General features: G+C 60.2%; 1 protein-coding gene across 2 annotated transcripts in view; it reads right to left on the bottom strand.

The window, feature by feature from the left end:
* NPDC1 (neural proliferation, differentiation and control 1) overlaps nucleotides 1–20,279 on the bottom strand; it is a 69,953-nt gene that overhangs the window by 18,912 nt on the left and 30,762 nt on the right. The window contains exon 2 of one of the 2 annotated variants that reach the window (XM_075906050.2): nucleotides 12,715–12,858. In XM_075906050.2, the coding sequence (XP_075762165.2) occupies nucleotides 12,715–12,858 (144 nt within the window). Of the gene's footprint in view, nucleotides 1–3,511; nucleotides 3,703–12,714; nucleotides 12,859–20,279 lie in introns of those variants that run through there. The other variant, XM_089772840.1, reaches the window with a different exon arrangement.

Raw genomic sequence — 20,279 nt, forward strand, 5'->3', positions numbered from 1 at the left:
CTGGCAGAACTAAACCCACGTTTCCTGAGTGACTGCGTGGACTCTGGTAAGACACCACCTCCGAGTCCTCAATTCCCTTCCCGCTAGAGTGGGAGTAACGACCCGGGTGGGGGGAGAGCAGGGGTGTGACGGTGAAAATTACCGTTTGCAGAGCCATCGAAGCCGAGTCTCGTCAATGAGATTATAAATAAAACATTGAAAGCCGTGCTGGGAAACATTCGTTTGTTAAAGAAACGTCCCTTCAGAATTCGAAACAGCTGTTGTGGAAACATTGCTCCGAGCCCACGTCTTAGAACCAACGTGTCACTCTCAGATGGGAGCAGCATTTCCGATGCAACTGAGTTGGTTTCATGTGATGTGAAAGTTCCACTGAGATGCGATACCAAGTGCCGGCGGTTAGAACCGAGTGACACATTTTTGATGAATCCAGTGCACATCCCTGACAATCCAAAACTCCCCACCTACTCAGGGAGGAGACTCGAAGAGTCGGAACGGAAGCTACACTTTTTAAATAGGTCTCTTCTAGGTTTGCTCTTAGCTGGCCTCTTTCCTGTGCAGTTTCTACTGGACATCTGATTCCGCCACCCAAAGCTTTGACTCTTGCTAATAAACCAGGAGTTCTTCCAAGCAGACTTCCCGGTGCAGGAGTGGAAGATTTGTCGTCCTGAATCAAAGACATCGGGACATTCTGAAGAGGAGGTGGATGGATGCACGTGCTCCTTAAAGGCACAGCAAGGACTCTGAACACGTGAGCTAAAGGGAGTTCCCGCAGGTATCCTGGCTTTTCAGCCTCCCCTCTGCTGTTCCTTGTGCTTTTACTGGCAGCATTTCTCTCCCCGGGTCCATGCCCAACAGACCCCCACAAAAACAAAGCCACTGCGTGGAGAAGAAGCTATCTAGGCAGTGCTGCCAAATGCAAAGGAGGTGGGTTTGGAACAAACGGATACAAATAAACAGCAATAAGTCCTCAGGCCCAGATGGGATTCACCTGAAAGTCCTCGAGGAGCTCCGCTATGAAGCTGCATGGCTGCTAATCGTAGTATGTAACTACTCATTCAAATCAGCTTTTGGACCAGGTAACCGGAGGGTAGCTACTGGGATGCCAATGTCTAAAAAAGGCTTTAGAGGCAATCCCAGCAATTACGGGGGGGAAACCTAACGTCAGTGCCCGCAAATGGATTGAAACTACAGTAGAGAACAGAATGGTCAGACAAACCCAGGGGATGTGCTGGGGAAGAGTCAATCACATGGCTTTAGTAACGGGAACATGCCGCACCAAGTCTATTAGGATTCTCTGAAGGGGGGGGGGGGGGGTCAATAGGTGAACAAAGCGACACAACGTACTTAAATCTCCAGAAACACTTTGCCAAGGTCCCCCATGAAAGGTTCTTCAGCAAAGGAAGCTCTCATGGGATTAGGGGGAAGGTCCCCCGATGAATCAGTAACTGGTTAAAAGATGGAACACAAAGGGTAGGGATAAAGGGTCAGTTTTCAGAAAGAAGGTAACTAGTGGGGTCCCGCCGGGGTCTGCACTGGGACTAGCTCTGTGCGACGCGTTCACAAATGACCTGGAAAAAAGGGATAAACTCTGCACTGGTGAAATTTGCAGACGATATAAAATTACTCTGAAGAGTTAAGTCCAAAGCGGCCTGTGAATAGTTACAAAGCGATTTCACAAACCTGGATGAGTTGGCAACAAACTAGCAGATGAAAGTCAATGGTAATAAATGCAGAGACATGCACATTGGAAACCGTAATCCCAACCACAGATGCAAAACGACGGGGACTAAACGAGCTGTTGCCATGCAGAGATTTCTTGGAGGCACTGTGGATAGTTCTCTGAAAACATCCCCTCAGCGTGCAGCAGCAGGCAAAACCAATCAAAGCGGAATGATTAGGAAAGGGATTAATAACCGGACAGAACACACCACGTTGCCTGGACGCAAGTCCACGGTGCACCCGCAGCCTGAACCCTGTGCGCAGATCTGGTCGCCGCATCGCAAACAGATGTACGCGAATGGAAAAGCTCCAAAGCAGGGCAACGAAAAGGAGGGCGTGGAACAGCGTCCACGTGAGGAGAAGAGACGACGAAGGGGAGAGGACGGTGGTCTATATTCATGCCGGGTGTGGAGACAGCGACTAGGGAAGTGCGATTTACTCCGGCACAGAACAGAGGAACTAGGGGGTCACCCAATGAGGTGACGAGGCAGCAGGTTCCACCCAGACAGCGGGAAGTACTTCCCACGGTGCACAGCAGGCGGCAGAAGTCTTTGCTGGGATGTCCAAAACCGAATCAAGATTCAAAAAAGAGTTCGACTAGTTCACGGAGGGCAGGGCTATTGAGTGGGATGAGCAGGGGCGCCACATCGCCTGCCGAAGTATCCCATGCCCAGTGGTGGGCAAGATGGGGTCCATGGGCCAGATGTGGCCTGCCAAGCCATTTGATCTGGCCTGCAACTGCCTGGCCGCTCCCCTGCCCCCAGGCCAATCAAGACCTGGGGATGGGGGAGGGTGCGAAGTCTCCTTCCCCTGCCGGGGCACACAGCACCAGTTCCCTCTTGGCACCACGTACCCCCGGCAGGGCAGGAGAGCATGCGAAGTCTCCCCCCCACCCCCGCCACCTCGTAGGGGCCAGCCGCGCCTAGGAAGAACAGCCCCTTCTGCTGGAAGCCCCGCCCCTTTCACCCGAGGCTCCGCCCCTTCAAGGAGGCAGCCCACAACTACAGCCAAAATGCATGAAGTGGCCCTCCTGCAAAAATGACTGCCCACCGCTGCCCTGGCCTCGGCCTGCCGAAAGCTGGGGTGGAGACTAGTGGACGCATCACTCGGAAGCTCCTGGGATTGGTCCCTGTTGGAAGACAGGCTAGTGGGCCAGATCCACCGGTCTGACCCGGCAGGGCTGTTCGGGTTTGGCCAGCCCCCTGCAGTAAGGCAGGGCCGCGTCCGCCCTCGCCGGTGCCCTTAGTGACTGGCAGTGGCTGGCGACGGACGCTTCCAGCTCACAGCAGCACAGACAGCTGGCGAGTTCGCGCTCCAGCAGGCTGGGCCCAGCGCGGGGCACAGCCAGGGTTAATCTGCAGGCCTCGCCTCTTACGCAACCCCTGACAACGCTGTGCGCCAAGGCACTCTGCTCAGCCCTCGCTTTCTTCCGCGAGGCCCGGCGGGGCTCCCGCCGCACAGCCCCACGCCCCACGCCCATCAGTCTGTCCTTTGGCGCGGACCAGCCTGCCTTTACGGAGCTTTGCAAAGCTCACTCCTCTGCTATTTCCTCAGGCTGCAGTAACCGCGTGGCCCCCCGGCCCAGCCCCGGCCCCCGGACACACAACAGAACGACGGTCTCCTGCCCTAAAAAGCTGACACTTGTCTGGAACCGGGGGCTGGTGCCTCCCCTGGCAACGATAGCTCAGTCCCAGGGGACGGCTGCATCCCTCGACTTAGGAAATAAGGCAGCGTTGCCGGGTGCCTCTACCCACCGACACGCTCGTCTGGCGCCCTACGGGAGCCCTCTTACCTCTGTGGCGGTAGAATCCAGGGGGAATGTGCCGCACCGGCGCGCTGATGCTCACCGAGACCAGGACGCAAAGGCACTCGGGGAGGAAAACTTGACTGAGTTTCATCTTGAGCAGAATTAAAACACCCCAAGGAGCCCTTGGAGCAGGCGAGTGGCAAGGCAGCAGCGATAAGGCACCAGCCGCGCTCCGCAGTGCAGGCAGCGGTGTTATTCTCGGAGCTCTTGGCTCTGTGCAGGTGCGTGGGCTGGAAGGGGGAACACTGGCTCGTTCGTACTCTCTGCCACCAGGAGCGGCAGCCAATCGCAGGGAGCCAGGGCAGACAAAAGGGACAGCTGGGATTTTCAGATCCGCATCACATGAGCGGCACCTGGGAGGAGGTTCGCTCTTCGGAGCCAACCCCCGTTCATCCCGGAGGCTGAGGAGCGGGGCTATTGGAGGGCTCCGTCTCTCGGCAGGTCCTTGCGCTCAGGAGCTGACGAGGCCGAGGGAAGGGATCTGGCTGGGGGGAGGCCGAGGACAGGGCTTCCACGGGTACCCCAGGGAAAGCTGGATGGCTCCACCGTCTCCAGGGCCCCGTATGCCTTACGGCCGGGCTGGCACGGCCAGGCTGCTCTCCCCAGTGCGGGGCCAGGGAGAGCAGCTCGAGACTGGGAAAGGGCACCCAGATCCTATCACTCGGGATTAAGGCCGAGGCCCCTTGTGCCCGTCACGCGCCCGTTTGTCTGTGCAGACTGAGCCGTGCTGGGCGGCTGCTGATCATGGAGGGAGGGAGGGAGGGAGGGAGGGAGGGCGAAGAGACAGCTGGACAGGGACTGTGAGGGACCCTGGAAGAACCATGTGGCAATACCAGACATGGCCAGCAGAGGGCAGGTCAGCACCAGTGAGTCGCCCTGGCAGGCTGGGTCTCCCCCCCCCGCACGCCCACACGACGCTGCATCCCCCCCCCGCACGCCCCCACGGCACTGCATCGCGCCCCCCCCCGCACGCCCCCACGGCGCTGCATCCCCCCCCCCCGCACGGCGCTGCATCGCCCCCCCCCGCACGCCCACACGGCGCTGCATCGCCCCCCCCGCACGCCCCCACGGCGCTGCATCGCCCCCCCCCGCACGCCCTCACGGCGCTGCATCTGCATCCGCCCCCCCCGCACGACACTGCATCGCCTCCCCCCACATGCCACCACCGCACTGCGCCCCTTCCCCCAGGCATAGCACTGCATCCACACACACAGATGCAGTGCTGCGTCCCCCCCAGTACACTGCTGCATCCAACCCCAAACCCACAGCAACACTGCACTGCACCCCCCAATACTGCACTGCATTCCCCCCTCCCCACAGTGCCGCACCCCCCATACTGCACTGCATTCCCCTCCCCCACAACCACACAGCACCGCACCCCCATACTGCACTGCATTCCCCTCCCCCCACAACCACATGGCACCACACCCTCCAATACTGCACTGCATTCCCCTCCCCCCACAACCACATGGCACCGCACCCCCCCATACTGCACTGCATTCCCCCTCCCCACAGTGCCACACCCCCCATACTGCACTGCATTCCCCTCCCCCCACAAACACACAGCACCGCACCCCCCCCACTGCATTCCCCTCCCCCCACTGGCACCGCACCCCCCAATACTGCACTGCATTCCCTTCCCCCCACAACCACATGGCACCGCACCCCCCCACACTGCACTGCATTCCCCCTCCCCATAGCGCCGCACCCCCCATACTGCACTGCATTCCCCTCCCCCCACAACCACATGGCACCAGACCCCCCCACACTGCACTGCATTCCCTTCCCCCCACAACCACATGGCGCCGCACACCCATACTGCACTGCAATCCCCTCCCCCCACAACCACATGGCACCACACCCCCCACTGCACTGCATTCCCCTCCCCCACAACCACATGGCACCGCACCCCCCACACTGCACTGCATTCCCCTCCCCCCACAACCACATGGCACCGCACCCCCCACACTGCACTGCATTCCCCTCCCCCCACAACCACATGGCACCGCACCCCCCCACACTGCACTGCATTCCCCTCCCCCCCACAACCACACTGCACCACACCCCCCAATATGGCACTGCATTTCCCCTCCCCATGGCACCACACCCCCCAATACTGCACTGCATTCCCTTCCCCCCACAACCACATGGCACCGCACCCCCCAATACTGCACTGCATTCCCCCTCCCCACACCACACGGCACTGCAGCCACCCCCCACCAGGCATCGACCCCACCCCCGCAGCGCCGGAAACACGCACGCCGACACGGCGCTGCGTCCGCCACGGAGGCTGACATCACTGACGGGCGAGGGTTGGGAGTCGCTTGTTATTTAAACAGCTGCAGGGAGCTCCCAGCCCGGGGCCGCGCCGCCCCCCCAGGCCCACGCCCGGCTGCTGGCTCTGCGCGGCCACGCAGCAGGGTTGCTATGGCGATGGAGACGAACAGGCTGCATCTCTCGTCGCCGCACAGGCCCCGTCAGAGCAAGCTGGGAAGCGCCTCCGAGGATGTGCAACCTCCCCCTCCCGTGCAAACCAGAGCACCAGGCACGAGCCGGCCCCCTGCCTCCCAACGACCACGCGCCTCTGAACGAAACACCGAGCGCCCGCTAGCCACCGGGCCCTCCCCAGAACCCCCTCCAAAGGGGGCAGGAGATCCACAGGCCCCGTCGACTCTGCCTTGGGGCTCGGCCCCAGGCCCCCAAACACCCTGCACAAGTTACCAGAGCGCGAGAGCCACACAACGGCACTGGAGAAAGATGGGGAAACTGAGGCTTGGACAAGATGGGGAAACTGAGGCTCGGGGGGCTCTGCCCTGCAGAGCTGCGAACAGACCTCGGTCTCCAGACTGCCAGGCCAGGGCAGAGCACAGCATCCACGAGAGCTTCCCTCGTGGTGCCCAGCCAAAGCACTTCAGCCTGTGATCTAGGGGCTCCTGCTGGCGACATCACGACCGGGTACCTCTGCCCATGGCCGGCCCAGCTCAGCTGACTCCAGTGCCTGGGGCTTGGGCTGGGGTCAGAACTACAGTGTGGGCGTCTGGCTCTGGGTGGAGCCCGGCTCCGAGGCCCTGCCTGCTCCCGGGTGCTCAGATGCCAGACTCCAGCCATGCCCAAATGCCTCCATGGCTCAGCCCCCAACCTGAGCCGCACTGTCCGGGGGCAGAGCTCCGTCCTGGGGGGTTTTACTGCAGTGGCGACGTGCCGGCCGAGCCCACTTGCGCTCTCCCCCCACGGGGAGCTCTCGCTGGCTCCGCCCTCGAGACGGTTCTGACCGCCGCTGAGCGCCCGGGGCGGGCTGTGTTCTGTCGGCGACCACAGCCCCGTTCAGAGGTAACCCCCCAGCCCAGGCCAAGGCAGACACGGCCTAAGCGTTACGTGGCCCTGGGTCGGTCGGGCAGGCAGCCCCAGAGCGCGGAAATCCATCTGCAGAAACTCCGGTTCGGGGCAGCCAGTTCGCCGAGTGGCTTAGCAGAAATCCTCCTTTCCATGGGAAGAATTCCTAGTTCAAAAGCCACGTGAGGCCTCCCCGGAGCAGCACGCTACTGCCCCGAGGGACCCGGCAGCCCCGGGCTCGGTTTCCCGCTCTGTCCCCACGGGAAGCCACGCCAGCCTCTCCAAGCCTCAGTCTCTCCGGCTGGCCAAGGGAGACGCACCTCAGCCTGCTGCTGACATGCACGGAGACACTTGGCTAGAAGATGCTGCATAAAAGCCAGAGCTGAAGGCAGGTCAATCCGGGGCAGAGCGGCTCTGCGAGAACGGACAAAGGTGACGCGCCGCCCACGTCCCCCGAGCTGTACCTGGCAGCCTGGCTCCGGCCATGGCACCTGGGAGGCGGGAAGGAGAGGTGCCTCAAACGGTTACTGCCACGGAGACCTGCCACTGCAGGCCTATTAGAGAGTTTCCACTTCGCTGGGCCGGGAATTGAGTGCACGGAAAGTCGGCACGGCTCCGGGCGGGGCCACAACCGTCGCCACGCAGCACCATGGCAGGACCGGCGCCGCCGGCTACCAGGCTACCAAGGGGAACCTCCTAAGATGCCTCCGGCTCTAGGCATCTCACAGCCCAACGTTCTACTCCTGTCCACACCCCTGCGAGGCAGGCCAAGGCTAGTCCCCATTTACAGCGGGGAAACCGAGGCACAGCCAACTAAGTGGTTTGCTCAGGGTCTCGTGGGAAATGTGCAGCAGAGAAAGGACTTGAACGCAGGTCTCCGACGTCCCAGGCCTTAACCACTGAGCACAGCCAGAGCTGGTAGCGCCGCGGCTCCGCCGCTTCGGGGAACGAGGAGCCTTGCGCAGCATTTCACCCCGAGTGGGGGAGCAGCTCCTGCCTGGGAGCAGAGAGAGGCCGGGCAGCGAAGAGGCCAAGGGAGGAGCCTGCAGAGGCAGGTGCTGCTCGGGCCTTGCCCCCGGGGGTGGGAAGAGGGGCCCAGACCAGCTGCCACGTGTCAGCTCCCCGGGGCGCAGCACGTCTCCAGGCAGGGCACTCACTGGCCAGCAGAGGCGGGCGGGCCGTTTCCTCGCACTGCCTCGCTCGCGTGCTTGGATCAGGAGCCCCGGAGACGCCAGGCGCACGGAGCAGCACCTACGCCAGCCTCGCCCCCCCCCCCCCCCCACGGGGCAGCACGAGTCTTTGCACGTCCTCGGGCCAGAGCACGGGACGGGGGCAGCCCGGGAGGTGCAGAACGCGTCGGAATTAACGTGCAGGCCTCCACACCGCGGGGGGCGCGAGGGGCTCGTTTCCCCACTGCACTGGGGTCGGGATCGAGCCTGGGAACCCTGCTTCATGGGAATCCACTGACGCCTCACCCTGACTGGCCACTAGGGGTCACCGCGTCACCATTCCCACCAGCCGCCGGGCCGTTTCTCTGGGGGTGCACCCACTTGGGGTGCCGGGCCCGACTAACAGCGCCGGGCTACGGGGGCCGAGACTCAGCCAATGCAGCTGCACTGGCCGCCTGACTATCCCTTGGCACGGACCGGACACGCTCGGTGGGGCTGCCCGTGCGCCCGGGCCCCAGGCTGCATGGCACGCGGGGACCTGCAGCATTTGGATTCCCCTGGCCAGCCCCTTCCTGGTCCCCCGAGGCCGGCCACAGACTCAGCGTCTGCACAAAGGGCTCCCGCGCCCCCAGAGCGAAAGCACAGGCCCCTGCCCGGCCGCCCAGGGGTCTTGGCCGAGGCTCATCTCAACAGCCAGGGCCGGCGCAGAGCGAGCAGAGCCAGCGGCGGGGCTCAGGGCGGGGCTGCGGGGGAAGCGCGCTCAGAACTTTTGCCACAAGTCCAGGCCCAGGCCCTAAGCTCCCTTTTCCTGTCCCACTCTGGGTACGTCGCAGGGCAGCGAGCCGGCTCCCTTCTGCTCTGGAAGAGGCTCCGATCAGATGCCTTTGAAGAGCAGAGCTGAACTCCCCAGCTCTGAGCCTGGCAAACGCAAGGCGAGCCCTTCTCCGACCCATCCACCTCTGCAGCCTCCCGCACTCCCGGCACGGCTGCTGCAAACCTCAGCCGACCCTGGTCCGAGACGCACGGTCCCCCAGCGTCTCCAATTCCCGCTGAGCTGGGGAGAGAAACCAGGAGTCGCCTGGCCTGGGAGGCCCGACTGGGTTTGCTAGCCAGCTTTCTGCCCTCCCGCTAGGTTTGGCCTGGCCTCTCCCGGAATCAGTCCCCGTCTCCCAGTGACGAGTGGACGCAGCCCTGGAGATCCGAAGATACTTTACGATTACGGCCCGGTGCGTGTGAGATCGCCGGCCGCCGGCCCCGCGCTGCAATCCAAACGAAACCCGGCACGGAGCGTTACCTTCACCGGCCAGCGCTAACCCCAGCCTGCCTGGCGACCCCCGGCAGCACCGTCACCCAGGCCGAGCGTGGCTGGGATGCCAATGGGTAACCGGGTGGCAGCCTCGCAGGGGCGGGATGGGGGGCAGAAGCGGGAGCCACAGCCCTGCAGTGCGGGGCCCCCTCCAGCCTGGCTGTGGTGGGGGGGGCACTCCAGCCTAGTGGGCTGCATGGCCCCCCTGCCCACCCCCTTGTAATCAATTCACCAGTTACACCTAATGAAATGAACCTACCAAAACCTGCCAGTTGCCCCTGGAGAAGCAGCCGCCTCCCTTTCCAACGGCCGATCCCGCGGCCCGGGGAGGAGACGGGCGAGCAGGGCACAGAAGCCCAAGTGGATTGGGTGTCGGGTTCTCCCCACTCCTATGAGCCATGCCCCTGCTTGGCCCAGCCCAAACCGCCATCGGGGAAGGGGGACACAGCCCCCCCAGACAGCCATGCTCCCTGGCCGGACTCACCCCCAAACATCGCTTGCGTGAGGGTTTGGCGCTGTGTCACCGCCTGCACTGTGTGCCGCCCACCAGGCTGCCTCTCGCCCCCCTCCCCAGGCCCCCCCCAGCTAATGACAGAACTGACGTCAGTGCTCTGCGGGCCCACGGCTCTGACTGTAACCAGAGGCCCTGCAGTGATGGGCTCTGGGGGCGCTTGGTAAGAGCCCAACAACGAGCCAGGCGAACAGGCAGGGCTGGTCTGAAGCGGCGCAGGAAGGACGTGGACAAAGAGCTCAAGGTCCTGTTGTCGGGATGTGACGTCGCCGCTTCACTTCCCAGAAGGGCCGACAACCAGCCAGCGGCATGAACCAGCGGGGAGGCGCGGCAAAGCCGGGAGATGGGTCCAATAGCCTTGGGGACCAGCCGCCCCCTGTGGCGAGAGCCCCCCCGAGGGCAGAGAACAGAGGCTGACACCAGCGGGAACCGGCGGCTGAGCCCTGCTCTCCCCAGCTACGTTGCTCAGGCTGCGAAAACGGTCAGGCCCTGTGCGCCGCAGCACGGCCACCCACGGCTCTGCTGGAGGGTGGATGGCAGAATTCTTCCCTCGGGCCACGCCTGAGCCGTGGCTTTAGGACACCGATGGAACCCCCCTGCCCTTGCTGTAGCAAACGTCCCACACGAGGGGGGCAATCGATAGGGTTAACGGTGAAGGGCAGAGGCTACATAGCTCCGGCCTGACCCCATCCCAGGGACACCGCTCCCGCATCCGGCTTGTGGAGAACAGGCACCAGGGGTCACGGCTGCTGGAGTGAATGGCTCGCCCCAGTCGGGCACGGCGCAGGAGCCAGCCGGGATGGGCGTTACGCTGGGCCCAGCATCGACCGGGAACCCCTCCTGGGCCCTGCAGGCGGAGCGCTGGCCAGAGGAGGGCGCTGCCGGCGGCTGCGGGGACGAGGGAGAAGACGCCTGCTCCCGACCTTTCCTACCCCAACACGGAGGCCCAGCAGCACAGGCCGTGCCGGGCAGCCCAGTGACACGACCTGCCTGCCGCTGCGCCCAGGAGGGGCTTCACACAACACACGGGCGGCCGGCGGCGGAGGAGAGCGCCAAGGGAGCGCAGCAAAGGCCCTCCGGCGCCGTCTCCCTGGCAACAGCAGGTGCCAGCCCTAGCCCCCACCGCAGGAGACTGTCCCGCAGGGGCGCTGTGCGGCACGGCGCTCTCCCCATGGGGGTCGGTCAAACGCTGGGGGGAGAGTCCCGCGACCGGGGTCAGGGCTCACGCTGCAGCCTCGCTAGGGTCCAAGGCCAGCAGGCACCACGGCGCCATCTCGTCTGGCCTCCTGCGTAACAGGCTGGAGGCCTGGCCCGGAGTCAGCCCGCAGCAGACGTGTTCGGAAGGTCCAGCTTTGACGGAGTCCCACTCTGCGATGGAGCATCCGCCACGGCCCGGGGAGCTGCCCCCGTGTCCGACCCTGCCTGGCTGTCGCTTCAGCCCCTGGGCCGCGCTGTCGCTGTCTCTGGGCCACCTGAGTCCTCTCCTCCCGCTCCGCCTGTAGCCACTAGGGCCAAGGCCCCTTTAGCTGGAGCCGTGAGTCTCCTCTCTAGGGCAGGGTCCCTCCCGGCTCTTCTGAGCCTTCTCCAACAGGTCAGCATCCATCCTGGACTGCGGGCACCAGACTGGCACAGGACTCGAGCACTGCGCCCCAGCGCCAAACCCAGAGGTAAACCCACCTCTGCGCCCACGCCCGGCCCCCTGCGTCCGCATCCCGGCCCTTCTGGCGACCGCGTCTCCCTGGGAGCTCACGTCCCACTGAGCCTCCACTGCACGTCCCGTGGAAAGGCTGGCGAGTGGCCTTTGGGACAGAGGTGCTCCCATCTCGCCCGCTGCTCTGGGCACCACCCTAGGGGCTGCTGGGCGCCCTTCCGCCCTAGCTGCTGGCCCTGGGAAGAGGCGTCCTAGGGGCACAGGGCGGTCTCAGCTGGGGAGCCCTGGAGAGGCTAAGCAAGTGGCCCAAAGCCAAGCATCAGAGCCCAGCTCCTGCTCCAGCCCCTAGATTGGAATCCTGCCCCCCTCCGTGATCAGACCTTCCCACCTCGCTGGCGCCAGACCCAGGGCCCCTGCTCATCAGTAAATGGGGGAGGGGTTCCCACAAGGATTATGCTCTTACAGGAGCCAAGCAAAGGTTCCTTGACACCCAGCAACTTCGCTGCGCTTGAGGTTTGCCAGGGCACCTCACCGGCATCTCAGTCCCCCGGAGGCAGCGGGCACGTCGGACTTCTCCGCCCCACAAGCCCCTGGAAGGCAGTAATTCCTGCTGCTGCTGCTAATCCATCCCCAAGGCTGACGTGCTTGCGCAGTGCAGACTGCTTCTGGGTGCCGCTACCGCACCCGACTGAGGGCAACCAGGCCTTGCCATCTACCAGACACTGGCCGGTCTCTCCCGGCAGCCAGCCACGCTCAGACTTGGCGTCAGCCCCAGCACAGCGAGGGGTCTGGGCTAAGCGACGTGGTGCAGCCGCGCAGGCGGGGACTCGGAGCCAACCCGCACAGGCCCCCGTGCGAACGAACGAACGGACGGACAGCAGACGTCAGCCAGCCACGAGCGGGAGTCCTAACTCCGCCGGTATCCGCTCCATACCCACAGGTATCCGCCTGTGCGGAGACACGGGCTGATCGGCGGGATCCGCGAAAAGGAGCAACGACTGATACAAATGTACCCGGCAGGGATCTACCAATGCAGCAGGCCCTGCTTCACGCCACCACGTGCAGGGTGCCCCCGCTCCGCACCACATTCAGTCACGGATCCGATTTCACAAGCCCATCGAAGGCAGCGTGGAGACCGGCACGGGCGGGGGCGAGCGCGGCGCGTGGAGGGCGCTTATGCGGAGCCAGCAGGACGGCCCGTTGCCCACACACACTTACCAGCGGAGGACCATTTCCTCTGGACGCAATGGCCATGTCCATCTTCCACAAACTGCTGGAGGCAGGGGCCGCAGGCATGGGACCCGGCCGGGCAGAACTCCCTTCGCTGCAGGGCGCAGTCCAAGCTCCGCGGGCAGGACTCCACTGGGCAAAGGAAGAGAGAAGAGATCTCATTGAGTTTCCCCGTGGGCGATGCAATGAGAGTGCGCGGCCGTGAGGCTAAGCTCAGAGACTACACTGCTCAGTGCTATGCAAGAGCAGACCCCAGAAGGCCTCCGCCCTGTCCCGCAGCTCTGCGTTTCCAGGAGCCCAGGCGGCCCGGCAGCTCGGCGCTGCTCACAGAGGAGTGTCTCTTCTACAAAACGGTGCGCGGCCAACTTGCATTGCTGCTCTGTCGCTGAGCGCCCGGCCCATCCCTAGCAGCAAGGTTGCCTCTAAGCTGCGTGGCAGCACCTCCCTGCAGCTGCTTAATCAGCCCCGCCCAGTCAGGCAGCAACATGCGCCCTGAGCCCCTGGCTGGGCGGGGCTCATTCAGCGGCTGCGGGACCGTGCCCCTGCACAGGGAACCTTGCCTAGCCCAGCTCCCTGCTGGGGCTTACCAATTACTAGCCCTGGTAGCAGATAGTCTGGAATTTACAGAGTGTCGCAGACTGGGGCGGGGCGTTCGCAGGGTGACTCCCGCCCCATGGAATTCCGAGTCATCAGAAACTCAGGGGACCCCAATCCATGCCTGGTTTTGATCAGACCTAGGAAACCCACAATCCGTGGGGGTGCAGCCATCCAGGGTCTCCTGGAAGACAACACCTCAAGTGATCCAGCTTACAGGACCGGTAGCCACAGCTTAACCTGCACCTGTTAATTAGACACGGCTTAATGATGTGCCAGGAGCATTATACACTGCAGTGGGGGCACATCCCAAACTCGCACAGACAGGCACTCCGGTCTATTTGCCAATGACTAGCGAACAGCCCCACCTCGGACCCTGGCCCGGGGCAGACCTCCACGCTCTGTACAGACGGGCCCAAAGGAGAACTATTCCCGCATGGACTATTCATCCCTCACGCCGAGCCTGGCTCCTGCCTGACAGCCACCAGCCAGCCCCCAGGGCAGCGAGCCAACAGCTTTGCCGCATGCTGATGAGGCAACAGGGCTTTCGGTCTTTGGGCTGTCAATTTCCAGCACGTCCCTGATCCCGGAACAGCCTCCAGCCCCAGACAAAGGAAGACTTGCTGCTTGCAAATGCCACCCCAGGGGCAGCCAGCAGGGGGTGCCAAGCAGCTAAGAGTCAGTGTCTTGCTCAGAAACACCACGCAGAACCACAGTTCTTGGAACAATTTCCGTTACGGGCAGCGTCTCTCAACGTCTTCCAATTAGGGCCCATTAGACACACGGCTCGACTCCACAAAGAGCACGCAGAAGCAAGCTGCCGTGATTTGCTCATATTATTATTCCGCACACCACCGCTAGAGAAAGGCTGAAGGGCTTAATACAAAAGAGTTTAAGAGCATTAGGAGGTTGAAAACAAAGTCACCGCTGCTTCCGGAGCCTGGTAATTTGCTTATTAGAAGAAAGCAACAGCCGGCTTCAAATAAAGGGCAGGAAGCAACAGGGGAATACTGTATTTAGCAGCGTAATGCACACGCAGACAACACATCAGCATAGCAAAAGCGCAGCTCCTTCCGAATCAGACTCCCACACAGCTGTATCAAATATGGAAATAGCACCAGAGAAAGACAAGGGGTAGAGCTAGTCCACTCAACGTGTGGTAATGAGACGCTGGTTTTTCATGGAAGGAATCAGGGCTGTTTTAATGTAGCTGATTTTAGACAATCAGCTAATTGGATACTTCAAGCAGGAGGAGAGAGAGATTAAGAGCTGGAAACTACTCTTACAGGCTGGTGGAAACTATTTTTATTTTATTTGTGGCTTCTTTGGACAGTTTTCTGCAAAAGGTGTCTGCTGAAAAACCCAACTTTCTGTGGAAAGCAAAGTATTTAAACACCCAGAAACAGACAAACAAGAGAATTCAAAAAGCTGCAGCGTGTCATGGGAGACGTAGTTCAGGTATCTCAGGCCCCCAGTCTCCAATGGGACGAGCTTCTTAACTGGACTACACTTTCCATGTTGCACTGCAAGGGAATTCACAATGCATCACCGATGATGTAGTCCTGGGGTGCCCAGCTCATAGAAGGAGAATGAGGCATGAGGCATGAGGCACTCAAATGAGCACTCCCATGAAGCGCTGCCCTGAATAGAAATGTTCAACTTAAACAACCACCAATAGTTTTGCAGCACCTTAAAGACGAACAAAACACGGAGATGGTAACATGAGTTTTCATGGGCACAACCCACTTCTTCAGATGACTGGAGTTACTAAAGATCCAGGTTCTCTATAAATAGCTGATGGGCCGGGGGAAGGGGGAAGAGACGGAAAAAAACGGGGAAAGAAGTAGTCAATTAGAGTGTCCATGCTACATGAAGCGGATAGCGATGGTGCAAATTAAGTCCCCATGGTTTGGTTTTCGATGTCATTAGGGTGTGGAATTAACAGCCATCCAGCCAATGCCTTTCCTCAGAGCTTTGCGGTAGGAATCAAACCGGTGAAGGAAGTGAAGTTCTCAGGCTGAAAGACCACGGTGACTGAGATCCACGAACGAGAGCCGGCATCGGAAGAAGTGGGCTGTGCCCACCGAGGCGCCCGACATGTTTGGTCAGTCTCTAAAGTGCTGCAGGACCATTCGTTGCTTTTTAAGTCTTCCCAGTTACAGAATATCCACCCCCCCCCCCCGGCCCGCCGAGCTTTAGAAATGGTCAGGCTTGGCTTGTTTGCCACGGACACAGAGCCAGCTCCCTTTGCCACACCTCAACAGGGCCTGCCCCGGAGCACTCGCCCTCCTGGAACGGCCCTCGAGGGACCCTCCGTGGCAGGCTCCCCAGCCACGAGTGGCCAGACAAGGATGAAAGCACCAAGTGTGCAGCTGAGCTCATTTTACTTCAGTCTCAAGGGTCTTCTTGGGGGGCCTCCCGTCATAGCCCTGCTGCCCGGGAGGGCTCGCAACACCGACACGTGCCACGCCAAGCTGCCTGGCAGCTGTCAGGCCGTTTCATTATCCACGGAGAAAGTGGATCAAATCGTCCCCGGCACAACCAGTTCTCCTCGGGCTGCCCCGCCAGAGGGCTCCAAGCAGCCGTGCTCCTCAAGCCCAGCAGGAAAGACAGGCCTGGGGCAGCCCCAACAGGGAGGGGGGCAGTGTCTCGGCTGTTTGCCCACACACTCCTCTGAGCCGGCGTCCGCACGGCCGCGCCACACAGCCACGGGGCAGTGGCGCTGGCGTGTCTGCACTGACCCCGTGGACTAATCCAGCTTGTGCCAGTGCATCATGGGAAAAGCAGGGGGAGGAGGCCGGAGGCCACAAACGTGGAGCATCAGCCCAGGGTGTGCTGCTGCAGATGCTGCCACTGGCCCACGTGAGAGCTGGGGCAGAGCCCCTCTCCCCAGGGAGTCCTGTCCTCACACGGAGCCCGTGACAGGAAGCCACCCCGTGCCCGCCTAGGGCCTGGGCAGAGGCAACGAGATTGGCTGCCGTGAGGAGTGCAAGGGGAGTAGCGGGGGCTCCCCCCGGGCCTGAGGTAGCGGAGGAAGAATCCAGGCCTGGAGCTCTGGGCTTTCCTTGCTGAGGAAACGGAAACGAGGTGGGCGGGGTCGTCTCTTTGCGGGACCGGCGTCTGCTGGGGAGAGAGATGAACTTCCCGGCTCTCTCAGAGCTGGACGGGACCCTGAAAGGCCAGCGAGTCCAGTCCCCTGCCCTCACAGCAGGCCCAAGGACCATCCCTGACAGATTTGCCCCAGATCCCTAAATGGCCCCTCAAGGATTGAACTCACAACCCTGGGTTTAGCAGGCCAGTGCTCAAAGCAGAGCTAGCCCTCCCCCCAGGGCTGGCCAAGCGTGTTTCCCCCCAGCCGAGCGAAGGCGGCCCTCTCCCGCCTTGTCTCCTGGGACCCGCGTGGCTACCCCGCTGCATACAAAACAATTAGCAGAGCGCCGCAAGCCGGACCTCGCCTAGTAACCTGCTGGGGGGGGGGGGGTCACTTGTCTGGTAAATCCAGGGACTCCGCATCATCAGTCGGCCACGGCCAAGCCCCCACAGCCGGGCAGCTGGCGACGGGGCACTGACTCTGGAGGAGCACTCGGGGTTCTGGAGCGCAGAACACTTCCACGGCACGCAGGAGGGAGGGGCTGAACGTTTGTGGCCTTTGCAGATGCTGCAGCACTTCCCAGCGGCCGAGGCCGCCCTGAGGCGAGTGGGACAGGAACGCTCCAGATCCCTGCGGCATCTCTGCCCCAACTCCCCGGGGAGTTTGGATTAAACTTTATAAGCTGCAGTCGCCTACTGGGAAACCGTGATGGCGCTGCCTTGACGCAGGTAGTTTTAAGCAAGTACCTACAAGGAGGAGGGAGAAAACTTGTTCCCCTTGGCCTCTGAAGACAGGACAAGAAGCAATGGGCTTAAACTGCAGCCAAGGAGGTTTAGGTTGGACATTAGGAAAAACTTCCTGCCTGTCAGCGTGGTTACACACTGGAATAAATTGCCCAGGGGGGTTGTGGAATCTCCAACACTGGAGATGTTGAAGAGCAGGTTGGACAAAAGTCAACATGGTTTCTGTAAAGGGAAATCCTGTCTTTCTAATCTATTAGAGTTCTGTGAAGGGGTCAACAAACATGCGGACAAGGGGGATCCAGTAGATCTAGTGTACTTAGATTTTCAGAAAGCCTTTGACAAGGTCCCTCACCAAAGGCTCTCGTGTAAATTAGGTTGTCATGGGATAAGAGGGAAGATCCTTTCATGGACTGAGAACTGGTTAAAAGACAGGAAACAAAGGGTAGGAATAAATGGTACATTGTCAGAATGCAGAGGGGTCACTAGTGGGGTCCCCCAAGTGTCAGTCCTAGGACCAATCCTATTCAACTTACTCATAAATGATCTGGAGAAAGGGGTAAGCAGTGAGGTGGCAAAGTTTGCGGACGATACTAAACTGTTCAAGATAGTCAAGACCAAAGCAGACTGTGAGGGACTCCAAGAAGATCTCACCAAACTAAGTGACTGGGCAACAAAATGGCAAATGAAATTTAATGTGGATAAGTGTAAAGTAATGCACATTGGGAAAAATAACCCCAACTATACGTACAGTAGGATGGGGGCTAATTAAGCTACAGCTAATCAGGAAAGAGATCTTCATGTTATTGTGGATAGTTCTCTGAAAATGTCCACACAGTGTGCAGCAGCAGTCAAAAAAGCAAATAGGATGCTAGGTATTATTAAAAAAGGGATAGAAAAGATGAAGAATATCATCTTACCGCCCCTATATAAAACTATAGTACACCCACATCTTGAATACTGCATACATATATGATCTCCTTACCTCAAAAAAGATATTTTGGCATTAGAAAAAGTTCAGAAAAGAGCAACAAAATGATGAGGGGTTTGGAACAGGTCCCATATGAAAAGAGGCTAAAGAGACTGGGACTTTTCAGTTTAGAAAAGAGGAGACTGAGGGAGGAGATGATAGAGGTCTATAAAATCATGAGTGGTGTGGAGAAGGTGAATAAAGAACAGTTATTTACTTGTTCCCATAATATAAGAACTAGAGGACACCAAATGAAATTAATGGGTAGCAGGTTTAAAACTAAATAAAAGGAAGTTCTTCACACAGCGCACAGTCAACCTGTGGAACTCCTTGCCAGAGGAGGCTGTGAAGGCCAGGACTATAACAAAGTTTCAAAAAGAGCTAGATAAATTCATGGAGGTTGGGTCCATAAAAGGTTATTAGCTAGGGGGTAAGGAATGATGCCCCTGGCCTCTGTTTGTCAGAGGCTGGAGAGGGATGGCAGGAGACAAATCACTTGATCATTGTCTTTGGTCCACCCCCTCTGGGGCAGCTGGTGTTGGCCACTGTTGGCAAACAGGCTTCTGGGCTAGATGGACCTTTGGTCTGACCCAGTCTGGCCGTTCTTATGACACACCCCTGTGGGGGATGGTCGTAGCTCTCCTGCCCAAATCACACGGTCTGCACCATGGGGCAGGTCAGCATCGCTACCTCGCTGAGGGGTGTCGAGTTTTCACACCTCCCCGCAGTGTTGTTACATTAGAAGTCTGTCGTGTAGATCTGACCTCGGTGCTCGGCTACAGGGCATTACTCGGATTTACAGCCAAGGACAACCAGCAAGCCAGCCAGACGACTGTCAGCAACCAGCATTACCCTGCCTATCGATTCCTGACCTCAGCGATTCTCAGATTTCTCCCTGGCCGACAGCGTCTCGAGAGAGGTTTTCCCAAAGGTGCCTGCCCGCCCGTGCAGCTCCCAGGCCACCCCTGGGCCAGCGCCAGCAGCAGCTGACACAGAGGAGTAAGAACAGGGGCAAGTCAGTATTAGGAGGATCTAAAAGGTATTTAAGCAGGTGGAAAAGCCAGCCACAGATTAGAGTCCCGCTGCCCCACATGGCGCAGAAATCCGTGCAACACGCAACACAAAGGCCAGGCAACGGAACGGGTGCGTCTGGTTACCGTGGGAACTCGGTTTTCACAGAAGCAGAAGGATGGGGTAGGAGGGAGCAATGGATCCGTCACACACCCAGCTCCATCAGCAGCCTCCTCAGCCAACGCCTGTCACAGAGGAGAAGCTGCTAATGCTGCTCCTCCGAGAAAAACACAAACAGCCCCGCAAGCCTGCTCGAAACGCTGACAATTTCATTTCTCGGGCTCGCCATTAGCCCCCCCCCCCCCCGAGAGGCGCGTGGAGCTCCCCCTCCTTCCCCCCAGCGAAGGCGGGGTATTACGCAGCTCTCAGGAGGAATTACTCACATAGACCAAAACAAAGAGGAGAGAATTAGCCGGGAAACGCGACCGACGCGGCAAGACGCAGGAGGGAGGGGGGCGCGTTAAAAGCTTTTGGCTCGTTTCCGAATGACGTGAGATTCCGGAGCTGATCTCCGAGAAGGATTGCCTGTAAGAAGGGGGGAATCAGAAACAGGCGGCAGAAAAGCTGGTGTTTTTCCTGGCAGTGAAATAGAAAGAGAGGCTCCCGGCTGTGAAACACGAAGCCTTGTTTTGTGCCCCAGATGAGCCTGTTACATCGGTTGATGTCAAAGGCCTTTACGCAAGAGGGCAAGTAACATTAAGCCAATCGTTCGGCTCTGCGTTTGCCCCGTGCCGAGCACAGCGGGGCCTGGTCTGTAGCCGGGGCTTCTGGGGGCTACTGAAATGAACAGCAATCCCCTTGCCGTACAGACGGGCACCCGGCGCCATGAAAAGAGATTTGCTCAGCAAGTCCGAGATGGAGCCGTGACTAAGCCTGGGCTTCTAACTCCCCATCGAACTCCCAGGGCATCGGAGGGGGTGACACCATACTCCTTTGCAAAAATGTATCCGCCCTAAAAGCTTTCCAGCTGTACCCACAGCTGCTTCCCTAACCCTCAGCACCCTGGGGTGGTGCTAATCCCCAGCTCCGGCCTAAATCGGGGGATCTCAAATTGTGTTATAAAGGAAGTCAAGATCATTATTCCCAC

This window comes from Pelodiscus sinensis, chromosome 23, assembly GCF_052426305.1.
Source record: "Pelodiscus sinensis isolate ZL-2025 chromosome 23, ASM5242630v1, whole genome shotgun sequence".
NCBI lineage: Eukaryota > Metazoa > Chordata > Testudines > Trionychidae > Pelodiscus > Pelodiscus sinensis.